At 34.1% G+C, this 11,727-nt stretch overlaps 1 protein-coding gene and 1 pseudogene across 1 annotated transcript; both read left to right on the top strand.

Moving 5' to 3' along the window:
- The first annotated feature begins 915 nt into the window (after positions 1-915).
- Positions 916-2,172, top strand: LOC110714423 (F-box/kelch-repeat protein At3g23880-like). The gene has a single exon (XM_021892932.1). It carries the CDS (start codon positions 916-918, stop codon positions 2,170-2,172), a length of 1,257 nt encoding a protein of 418 aa, XP_021748624.1.
- A 3,378-nt stretch (positions 2,173-5,550) lies between these two features.
- LOC110714138 lies at positions 5,551-10,343 on the top strand (annotated as a pseudogene).
- The last annotated feature ends 1,384 nt before the right edge of the window (positions 10,344-11,727 follow it).

Genomic DNA, 11,727 nt, shown 5'->3' with positions numbered 1-11,727 from the left:
TACATTTCACGGGTTATAATTAACATAACATTTTAATCTTATATAAAACTCTATAATCATTAAATATTGCTTCTTCTTTTTTTAAATAACTTTTGATATCAATATAATATAAAATTCAATGGAAAAGAAAATCAAGTATTGTTTCAATTAAAAACATTGATTTTTATTTTTAATTATTGTTAAATTAACATTATAATTTATAAATATGCTAAGTAAAAACGTGCATTGCACGGGACTTAAACTAGTGTTTATTTAAGTGTTAAACTCACCAATCATCAAATGTGAACGTAATTTTCTCCACCACAATAATTGTTTTTAATAAACTATTATCCCACAATTTTTCTTTCACACCTATAAGTATTTTACTTAGATCAATTAAATTGCATAAAATTATACTGTTCACTTAACAATAATTTCTTCGATATCATTATAATTTCACGGGTTTTGTAATGAGATTTAATTTTATTCGATTTTGGGTTTGCTTTGTATAACCCTGCTTTAATCTCATTACAAAACCATGATTGCCTGTGATATAATTGATTGCCTTTCAACGAGTTTTGTTATCTTTGGATTGAATGGATAATTGTTTTTAATCCCCTGTTTTACATAATCATTTTCAGAATTTGATTTGTTCTGTAATTTGTATACTCAGTAATTAAGGCCCTGGTGTATGAAATTGATCATTCAATATCCAAAATTTTAATCTGCTTGTTCTTAATTGGAATCAACTATTTCACTCCAATTTAAATGTTTTACTTCCAATTTGTGATTAGTAGTTCAGTTGACGAACATGTTATTACTTGCAAGATGATAACTTTTGATGAGAATTTGTAGCATTTGAATAACAAGAAATTGAAGAAGTATGTTAATGTTTAAAACAGTTGAAATTCACCTAATTTATTTACTTGTAGCAAAATGGATTCTGGGGAAACAAACTGCATTCTTACTGATGATCTGTTTGAGAATATCCTTTCAAGGCTCCCAGTGAGAGACTTATTGCGTATGCGATGTGTCAGTAAGTCATGGTGTGCCCTCATTGACGGTTCTAGATTCATTTCGATGCACCACCATGCTCAATGTGCCATGTGCAAAGAAAATGGGGATGTGCCTCTCCTTCTTATGAAGCGCTCAACTGCAGTAGTAAATGACTCAAGCCAATGGTATCTTCTCTCTAAACAACAAGGGGATGACAATGTTTTGAATTTGAATTCTGATCTAGAGCGTGATAAAAATTCTGTTTTCACAATGGATCCCTCCTATAGAGAAGAGAAAGTTATTTGTAGAGGCAGTGCTAATGGTGTCATTTGTCTTGAACTTTGGTGCACCAGTCAAGATTGGATGAGTGTTAATATTAGTTGTTGCTTATGGAATCCGGCCACAAGAGAATTTAGGATGATTGCCTATCCTGATGCACCAGATCTTGATCTTCAGTATGGATGCACTTTTGTGGTAGTAGGTTTTATGTTTCATTCAGTGTCTAATGATTTGAAGATTATGACTAGAACTAGTATTGTGTCATCTGACATAGGATTAGCATACGATATTTACTCCCTGAACACCAACTCTTGGAAGAGACTTGAGCCGCCATTGTTATTGGGTTGTCTTGGCATGATTCAAAATCCTATTATGGGTTCATGCATAAATGGTGTTTATTATTGGATTAGCAATGCCTTCGGAAGTCATATGCACCCTAAGCTAGCTCAGCGTCATGGGTCTTGGGTCCTATCATTTAACATGAGCACTGAGCTTTTTAAATTTTCTGATCTTCCTGGAGTGGATTGGGATTTTCTATCTGGCCCTTCTGACACAAAGTATGATATTGGGCTATACAAGGAATGTCTCGCGGTATTTGTCACCCGCAGATCTCATCCTGAGTTAGCGGGTAATTTTTATATCTGGGTAGCCACTGAATTTGATGATGACTTTGGAGTCCCATTGGCATGGCAATGTTTGTTCTCTTCCAGACCATTTCCAAAACTTTATGGTGTTTTGTCTACTTATGGTGTTATGGCTGGGCGAATGGATGGTGATCTGCTGCTCCTCATCAATGGTGATTTGTACCTTTATAATCCCGCGACAGACAATATCTCGAGCTTTGGTATAAGAGTTAATTTTTGTCACATATATGTGGTGAGCTTGTTCCCTTTATTGAGGAGGGTTATCCAGAATTAAGCTCATCTTTGTATGTTGGGGGTTTCTAAGAACATTTGTGGTTACTCAGGTTTAGAGTATGAATTTATTTCAAATTGTGTTTTGGATTGTAGTATACAATAAAATTACTGGCTTTTTTGTATCATAATCAGTAGTAATGTTGGTGCCTTAAATTATTGCAAGAGTAGTCTTATCTTCAATGTTACCCTTTTCATCTTGATATTTTAAGTTCATGTGTTAGCTTCAAATGTAGCGATAACTTAAGTGCTTAGAGGTATGTACAATTTAGCTTATCTAGGCAAATATTTTTTTTTTTTTTTTATTATTATTATACGTAGTATATAAATTGATTAAATATGGCCAAATAATGTTTGATTAGAAAAAATTAATAAGGTCCAAAATATAGATAAAATTTTTTAATCAAACCAACTTAACTCAGGTAAGCTGAACATAATCAGAAAGTTTCCCTTCTTCATAACTAAAAATGGGAGGGGAGGATGTGACTCTTTACCAAATTGATCAAAACAATATAATCATGAAAATGGTCATTTATTGACATATTTTAAGAGATGAATTAGACATAAAACTGACATAAACATCATCTTTGGCCTTAAACAAGACATAATTACTTGAATTTAGGGATTAATTTACATTTAGCTAAGTTATTGCAAATGAAATACATTCATGTCCTCCCCCCCTCCCTCCCCTCATGTCCGGTCTCGTAATTTTTACAAATTTTGATAAGAATTAATATGCTTTGTACGAGTATTTTTTATTTTTTTATGGGTAAAGCTATATGCAGCCTTAATATACTTCCTTTTTTAGTACTCTGTATTAGGTTGAGAATCTATCGACAATTCACGAGTAAATCGGTATAATAAATGTTTATTAATTTTCTATTCTTAATATATATATATATATATATATATATATATATATATATATATATATATATTAAAGAACCACGGAGTACATAAGATACTAAACACTTTGTTTCTTTTAAAAAAAATACTAAGCACTTTTTATCTTAGTGATCATAATTATTGTCAGTTGATGAATACACACTGTCTTATATATTTATCATTTTCCATTTAAATTTGGTAATTATTTTTATTTAAAGTTTGGTCTCTAATTTCAAAGTGTTATACATAACCCTTGGGGCTACATATAAACATTAAATATGCTCTAGAAAATTGTTTAAATTTAGAAAAACACACTAATTATACCGATTTACGTGTGTTTTTGTCATGAATTCCTATTTTTAATATAATTTTCAATAGTATATTTAATGTTTATGTATAGTCTAAGGGCTATGTATAGAATTACCCTAAAAATAATACGACAACGAAATTCAATCACCCAAAATGTTGTTGTCAAATCAAAAGTTGGAATGAGTATAAAATCACATTAGCATATCATTGAAGTATCAAAAATCATTCCCTTTACTTAGGCATCGATTCTATATCCCTAATATCTCGACAATGAGGATAAAGTAATGTGCCTACGGTTAGCTATATGTTACGCTTTATTTAAGCAATTAAGCCATGAAAATTAAGAAGAAAAAAAGAGCCACTTTGTTATTGCTAAGATGCTGTTTTGTAGTTAATTTCTAAATTAATTGTGCTTTGCATACCTAACCTCGCCAATTAATGGATATGATTATAAGAACTTCTTATAATATAAGGTTTAATATATGCATATAAGTATGTCATTTGATTGGACCAACAAGAAATCAGCTTCGTGTCAAATAGGAATTATTTGCCGTTAAAGTTTCTCATATTTCTTAATGTTCATTGCTAGCCTTTGGCCAAAAAAGATTCTATCACTTGGCTCACTTCTGTACTTATTTTCCTCAATTTAGATAGGCTATTTTAGTGTATGTTGTATAAATTATTGGTTTGATTTGAAATTAAATAAGATTAAATTAGGATACATTCCTACCTAATTAACTCTTATTATCGACATGATTCATATATCAAGTGTCGTCTTATCGACATGATTTAAATATCAAGTGTCGTTATGTTACTATTTCAAAAAAATTAACATAAAAAAACATTGTTAGGAACATAGTTTAATTATAACTTTGAAGTAGGACCAATTCAACTTTTGAGAAGCTATACCACAATTATCATTATAATTAATGATATTACATCAATACACTTCCTATTAGAACACAAAACATAGCATCAAACACAAATCTATATTGCCAAAGACATTGTTTAATAGAATAATAGGTCATATTTTGAGCAACCTCTAGAAATTTTTCTATAGTTTATAACAATTTACTCCATTCTCAAATAGCTAGTAATGTAGTGTGTTCGTTATTTTTTAAATTGAAAAGCATCCAATCCAATTTTATAAATTAAATGATCAATACTTTTGAAGCTTGTAGTTTAAAACATTATTGATGATGATATTTATCATGCTAGTTGCTTTTTTTATCATGTGTTTTGGAGTTTTGTTTGTAGGGAGGGAAATAAAGTAGCTTATGGGATTGCTCAGCTCGCTCATTGCTTGCCATGGGAAGTAGGAACTAGGAAGTCGAGCTTGGGTGATGGATTTTCTTTCTCTTTTGAATGTTAATCTCCATATTCTCCAATGATAATGGATTGCTTCACTGGAGCATTTTCCAAAAAAAAAAGGGGGCAGACATTCTTAGTTATACTTAGGGGCCGTTTGGTTGGGGGTATTCATCAAAGGGAAAGGGAATCAACCACCCCGATTCCCTTTGTTGCTGTTTGTTAGCCCTTTTTTTTCATTCCCTTTCCCCAATCCATTCCCCCAAATTCTTCTAAGCCCATTCCCCACCCCCCTAGGTATTTCCATTCCCATTCCCTACCACCACCACACCACCACATCACCACCTTCATACCTACCCAACCACCGGAAAACCAACCACCGTCCTACCTGACCCTCGCCGCCCCTCCCCTGACCCTCGCCGCCCCTCGCCGACCCTCACCGACTCTCCCCTGCACCGGAATCGAATCGTTCGCTGCCCCTTTTCGCACCGGAATTGCACTTCGCTACCCCTTTTCGCACCTCCCTCAACCCTTTTCGCACCTCCCCCAACCCTTTTCGCACCTTCCCCAACCCTCGTCGGAGGTTGTCGCACCTCAAACGACGAGGGAGAATATTTTCTAGGGTTTATTCGAGGCTGATGGTGGTTTTTCGGGGTTGAGGGAGGGTTTCCGAGGGGCGGGGAGAGCTGTGCGAGGGGCGGGGATGACCGGCGAAGGGAGGCGAAGGGGAGGGAGGTGCGGCGAGTGGTTTGGTGGCTGGAAACGGTGGAGAATGAAGGTTTGAGGTGGATGTGTGGTGGTGGTGTGGGGGTGGGACTGGTGGCCCTCATTCCCTTTGTTTTTAAGACCAAACAATATAGAAAATTTTAGGTATTTTCATTCCATTCCCTGTCTTTCCCTATGTTCATTCCATTCCGATTACCCCTCGCGAACCAAACGACCCCTTAGTTATTTTGAGTTTTGTGTAGAGCAGATTAAATCAATTACTCTGTATTATTTTATTAATTATTGATACCTATATAGTGTTTCAAAAAAAAATTATTACCAAAAAGTAAAAAAAATAGAGCAAAAAATGAATTGGATCATGAAAATATGAACCAACTCTAGAGGATCCAAACCCGAACCCTGAACGAACACAACAATATTTATTCACTCACCAAAAATATCATCTTTACATAAAGAAAAGAAAAATAAAACCTTTCACTTTCACTTTTCTTTTCCTCTGTTCTTTCTTCTTCTGCAGTAATCCTCCAGTCTTCCCTAAGCTGTCACAGTCGCCGCCGTTTACACTTTTTTTCTTTTTTAACAAAAACATTAAAAAAAAGTCCACTCATTTTCCTCAAATTAATTGACCCCATTTTGTCAGCTGTATAAACCTGATCATCCCTTAAACAACACTTTTAACTTCCACTATTTCATCTCTTTCTTTCTTTCTTCCCTCCATTTTTCCATCCTTTAATTTCTCTCTCCTCTAAAAAAAAAAAAACAAATCTTTAAGCTTAATTTCATATTTTCACCTTCAAAATGTCAGAAAAAGACCCTGATTTCTCCTCTCACAAACACCCTTCTTCTTCCCAGGTAAAGATTTAATCTTTATTACGAATACTCCCTTCGTCCCTTACATACCAATGAGAATTTACTGTCAAAGTTTTTTCTTGATAATAAAAAAAACTCCCTTTTAGAATCATTTTACTCATTTCTTTTTCTAAATTTCCTCTGTTTATTTTTGCAGGTAATAGAAGAATTAAAAGAATTATGGGGAATGGCGTTTCCAATAACAGCAATGAACTGCTTAGTATACATAAGAGCAGTAGTATCAGTTCTCTTCTTAGGAAGATTAGGAAGTTTAGAGCTTGCAGGTGGGGCCCTTTCAATAGGTTTCACCAACATAACAGGGTACTCTGTTTTAGTGGGCCTTGCTTCCGGTCTTGAGCCCGTTTGTTCACAGGCTTTCGGGTCACAAAACTGGGACCTTCTTTCACTCTCTCTCCTCCGAATGATCTTCATCCTCTTCCTTGCAATCATACCCATCAGTTTCCTCTGGATCAATCTCGGCCCAATAATGATCTTTTTGGGCCAAGATAAAGAAGTTACATCAATGGCTGCTTTGTACTGTATTTTCTCACTTCCTGATTTGTTAACCAACACATTTTTACAGCCTTTGAGGGTTTATCTAAGGTCACAGCGGGTGACGAAGCCTATGATGTGGTGCACTCTGACTGCTGTGGTGTTCCACGTGCCGTTAAACTATTGGTTGGTGATGGTTCTAGAGTGGGGGGTGAAAGGGGTGGCTGTTGCTTCGGTGGTGACAAATCTGAACATGGCTGTGATGTTAGCAGGATATGTTTATTATATGGAGGGTCAAAAAGGGAAAATGATGAAATGGTGGAATTGGGGGGTTAAAGGGATTGGTGTTGAAGGGATTAAACCATTGATGAAATTGGCAATTCCAAGTTGTCTTGGATTTGTTTAGAGTGGTGGTGGTATGAAATTGTTACTATTCTTTCAGGGTATTTAAGTAATCCTAAAGTTGCTGTTGCTGCTACTGGGATTATGATTCAGACTACTAGTCTTATGTATACTGTTCCTATGGCCTTGGCCGGCTGCGTTTCCGCTAGAGTAAGCTTAGCTTTTTTTTAAAATCTTTTTCCCGAAATTACTGTTTTTTTTTTTTTTAATGATTTTTGTCTTTGATGGATTCATGTTTATTACTATGATGATTTACGAGTTTTGATTAATACATAGTATTGTCGTGTTTGTGTGTCATTTCATGTGTTTGGATATGGTTTTGTACGTTGTGTCTTGTTTGTGTGTCATTTCATGTGTTTGGGTGTCAATTTATGTTTTTGGGTGAGGAAAAATGTGTAGGTGTAAGGAGGGGGTGTTTTGGGATGATTGAGGGCATTGTTCACAAAACAAGGGAACAAAAGGTCTTGGTGATTTTTTTTTTTTTTAAGGGGAAAAAAAAAAGCATAGCATCTAATTATTTTCATTTGCTAGTATACTTAAGATAAGGTTTCGTATATCTAGACCTTCTTATACCAACCTCAAAATAAAATAGGGATGGACGAATACGAATTAAGTTGGTTGTTGGTATAACCAATTAAAAAAAACTATGGGAAACAAAGAAATTCAATGGATTTAAGGTTGTAGCTAGGGAAGTGAAGGGTTCAATGAATTCTTACTACTTGCCATATTTCTTTATCAATTAATACAATATGTCAGCCATTAATTATTTTGTTAATATTGTGTACAAAATTTTAAATTATGAGAACTGAATCATATTCTTGATTAAATTTGGATGAATTGTATGAAGACTTGATCATGTTTCTTGTTTAGTGATATATATGATAGTTGGTTAAAACTGAAAATCAATAATAACAGAAGTTTGAAATTTTGTGGATTGTATAAGTCAGTTTAATTAACTTAGATACGGGCAATAATGGGGAGATTAAGAAGTAATTAGTGTAGTTGAGTCTTTTTTTTTTGAGGGATTAGTGTAGTTGAGTCTAAAGTCACTTGAAGTTGGGACCATTTTATGGTTGGGAAGAATAATTTGTGTATTGGATTAGTTTAGTATTGCATGCATGGTACTGTGCAACTTTTAGGGAACAGTTAACCGCATACTATGGTACTATAAAGCAATTAAGTTTTTTGCTTAGTCATGCTTTTTGTTTGTTTTGCTTATTTGTAATTTGTTTACTTTAGCCTTGTTTAGTCTTATATAGTACCAAGTACTAGTTTTATAGGAAATTGAGCAAAAACCCTACATAATTTCATGGGGTTTTGGTATGGACCAACTTGATATTACAAGAAATGGACATCTCTAGATTGATGGATATCTCAAGAATGTTGTTCACATGGGGACAAAGAAATTCGAGGGATGGAAAGGATATACAGATCTTGTGTCCCTCTTTGTATTTCATCTTTCGATCTTAAATGTTTAGTATTTGTCGTCTATCAAGATAGATATAATAAGGATCATTCACTTCAAATGGTTCATTCTAAGGCAATAACATAGACATATGGGACCTTAAATGAGACTTGTAATACGATTGAAGATATGGATTAGATTGGAGGGCGATATGGTGTAGAAAAAAAAGGTACTTCATCCATCTCAATCTAATTGTAGCGTAACTTGTTTACCAACATGATAACCAATTTTAGATAGACTGGTTACTAGGCATACTGTATGTATATTCAAAGTTCCTTGTCTTTTTATCTATTACTTAATCCCATCAAATTTAGCATAGGTCACCCATGAAATATGGTGGAACAAGGTTAGTGAAGAAATCTCAACCAAGTACTTTTATATCCCCATCCACTACTATTTGATGTGGTGACTAAACATCATAACCAACTAAAAACTAAACAAAGTGGTACAGTATTACACTTTTCTCATGTCACCCCCACAAAAATATAAGGGCACTGTTATTTAATTTGGTAGTTAATGGACCAATTGCAGTTTATGGGAGGCTTGACGTAATGTTGTTCAATTAAGTATTGTTATAGAGAAGATCGTATCTTCTTAAAGTTTTTTCATGCTACAATAAGTATATCAAATTTCCAACTAATCGGAGATTATCTATATCCAATCCATATCCATGCTAGTACCTTTTGGGACTTATAATATCTTTCGATTGATATGATACTGTATAACCGCATATCCAATGTTGGAATAATAGTGTGACATTTGGGTACAATGTCCGGGGTACTTTTGTTATTTTTAAGGGGTAACACGTAGCACTATTACCACGTAAATTGTGTTATTGGTTATAACTTGTACCAATGTACTTCGTAATATGTAATGAAGTACTCCGTAATAAATACTGAATTGGAAATAATGTTGTTGCAGGTGGGAAATGAGCTAGGAGCAGGAAAACCATACAAAGCAAGACTAGCAGCAATGGTTGCATTAGGATGTGCATTTTTTATTGGGATAATGAATGTAATATGGACAGTCATTTTCAGAGAAAGTTGGGGTAAACTCTTTACACCTGATAATAGTGTTACTGTCCTTGTTGCCTCAGTAATGCCAATAATGGGGTTATGTGAGCTAGGCAACTGTCCACAAACTACTGGCTGTGGCATCCTCCGTGGCACGGCACGCCCTGCTGTGGGGGCCCGAATCAACCTGGGGTCCTTCTACTTTGTCGGGACCCCGGTTGCAGTGGGCCTAGCTTTTGGGCTTAAGTTTGGGTTTAGTGGGCTTTGGTATGGGCTCTTGGCTGCACAGGTGGCCTGTGCTGTTTGGGTTCTGCATGCCGTGTTAGGGTCTACTGATTGGGAAGCTGAGGCATTGAAGGCTATGAAGTGTTCTGAACAAGTTGAGATGAGTAATAATAATAGTAAATCTTGTATTAATCAAGAAGAAAAAGTAGGGTTTTTAGATAGTGAGGAAAAAGAGGGTAACAAAATTAACAATAATTTGTAATTTTGAATTGAAAAAAAAAAAAAAAAAAAAAAACCAACTTTTGCTGTTCTTCTGTAAAGGAAGATCTGATAATGGTATTGCTGTAGGGTTATTCTCAAGTTTTGATGTGGCCCAATCTACAGAGAAGTATCTTTATTGCATTGCTTTTGTACTGCCCAAGTTTATGACCATTCAAGTGTCTTGTCTTCTATGTAGATTGATTGGTAATAGTATACACAGATTTGCCTACCTTGTCTTAACTTCATTTTTGTAAATTTCGAAACGATAAAATAACGTTATTTTATCTTAACATGTCTTATTTTATTAATGGAGTAACACCCTTATTGCATTTAAGATTGAACCTAATATCTCAACGTGTTTTATAATCATATCCACTAAGATCAACTCGAATACTACAAGGGTGATGAAAATTTAGGTGGTGGGATGTTTGTATGAACGATGTTGCAATCAAGTTTTGAATTGGTTTGGTTTTGAAAAATATGTTGCCATTGTCTTGAATAAATTTTATGAGTAACACATATTTTAGTTGGTAAAGGTCCTTTTTGCATTATATTATCTAATATGTCTTATTATATAATGTCACCTACATTAATCACAATCTTGAAAACATCACAAGTGTTATTTTGGCCATCGTCATCATCATATGAAGTTGTGTGAAAATTATGAGAGGTGGGACATGATAAGAGGATAGGTTTGATCTCAATTCAACTTTGAGGGGTGTACCTTGTACACATATGTAGTGCAATGTGCATTCCCTTTTCCTAGTGTTATGTGAGTACATTTTAGCAAGTGGAGGAGAATGAGAATGACCTTTTAACTCTTTTACAAATTTTGCGAAATTTAATTAAGAGTTAAGATCCTATCTCATATTATCTTATCGTCTTATATTATCATGCCACCTATTCAAAAATATAAAATGAAAACTTTATGATGAATTTTACTTTCAAAACGCTAATCCGATCAAATCTTCATAGGTGAATGAAACTTCGAATATTGATTTAAGTTTTGCATCGAACCAAACAATACTAGTAGTGGTAAAGCAGGTTGTGTTGTGAGATGAACAAGAGAAAGGGTGTCCAAGAAGAAAGTGGATAATGGATGGGTGGGGTTGATACGTGCAATTTTAGACTCAAATTATTGTTTGATTGTGACTTCCCAATTATTTTACAAGTAGTTAACAGTGGCATTTAGCCTTCAATTTTTATTATTTTGGTTGTAAAATGACAATGCTTTTCAACGTTGCTTTTCACCAGCAAGCCAACTAATCATTGTCCTTTTATCATCGTTCTAAAGCAACGGACTTAAATAATCCGCCTTATTCTCCGATTGATGATTTGTCACTTAAAATAGTAATTATTGGGATAGTCTTTATTATAATGTAACAAATTATAAAAAAAACTCATGAAATATTTTTTAATATTAATATTTTTTAAATATACATTGAATCAAATCTAACAAAATTTCCGCATAACTAATTTTTAATAGTTGTACGAAGAATTATCGTTTTGATGAGATTATTAGAAGAGAAAAAAAAAAATTAAAAAATACAGAGTTATAAATTAAGATGTATAGTTTTGATGCAAATGACCTGCATGCATGCATTGGCTGCATGACTGCATGACT

Source organism: Chenopodium quinoa, unplaced genomic scaffold (assembly GCF_001683475.1).
Source record: "Chenopodium quinoa cultivar QQ74 unplaced genomic scaffold, ASM168347v1, whole genome shotgun sequence".
NCBI lineage: Eukaryota > Viridiplantae > Streptophyta > Magnoliopsida > Caryophyllales > Amaranthaceae > Chenopodium > Chenopodium quinoa.
This window is presented reverse-complemented; position numbering and strand designations above follow the sequence as displayed.

What these genes read in the sequence shown, in the direction of transcription:
- LOC110714423 (XM_021892932.1), top strand. Translation starts at nt 916, where the DNA reads ATGGATTCTGGGGAAACAAACTGCATTCTTACTGATGATCTGTTTGAG.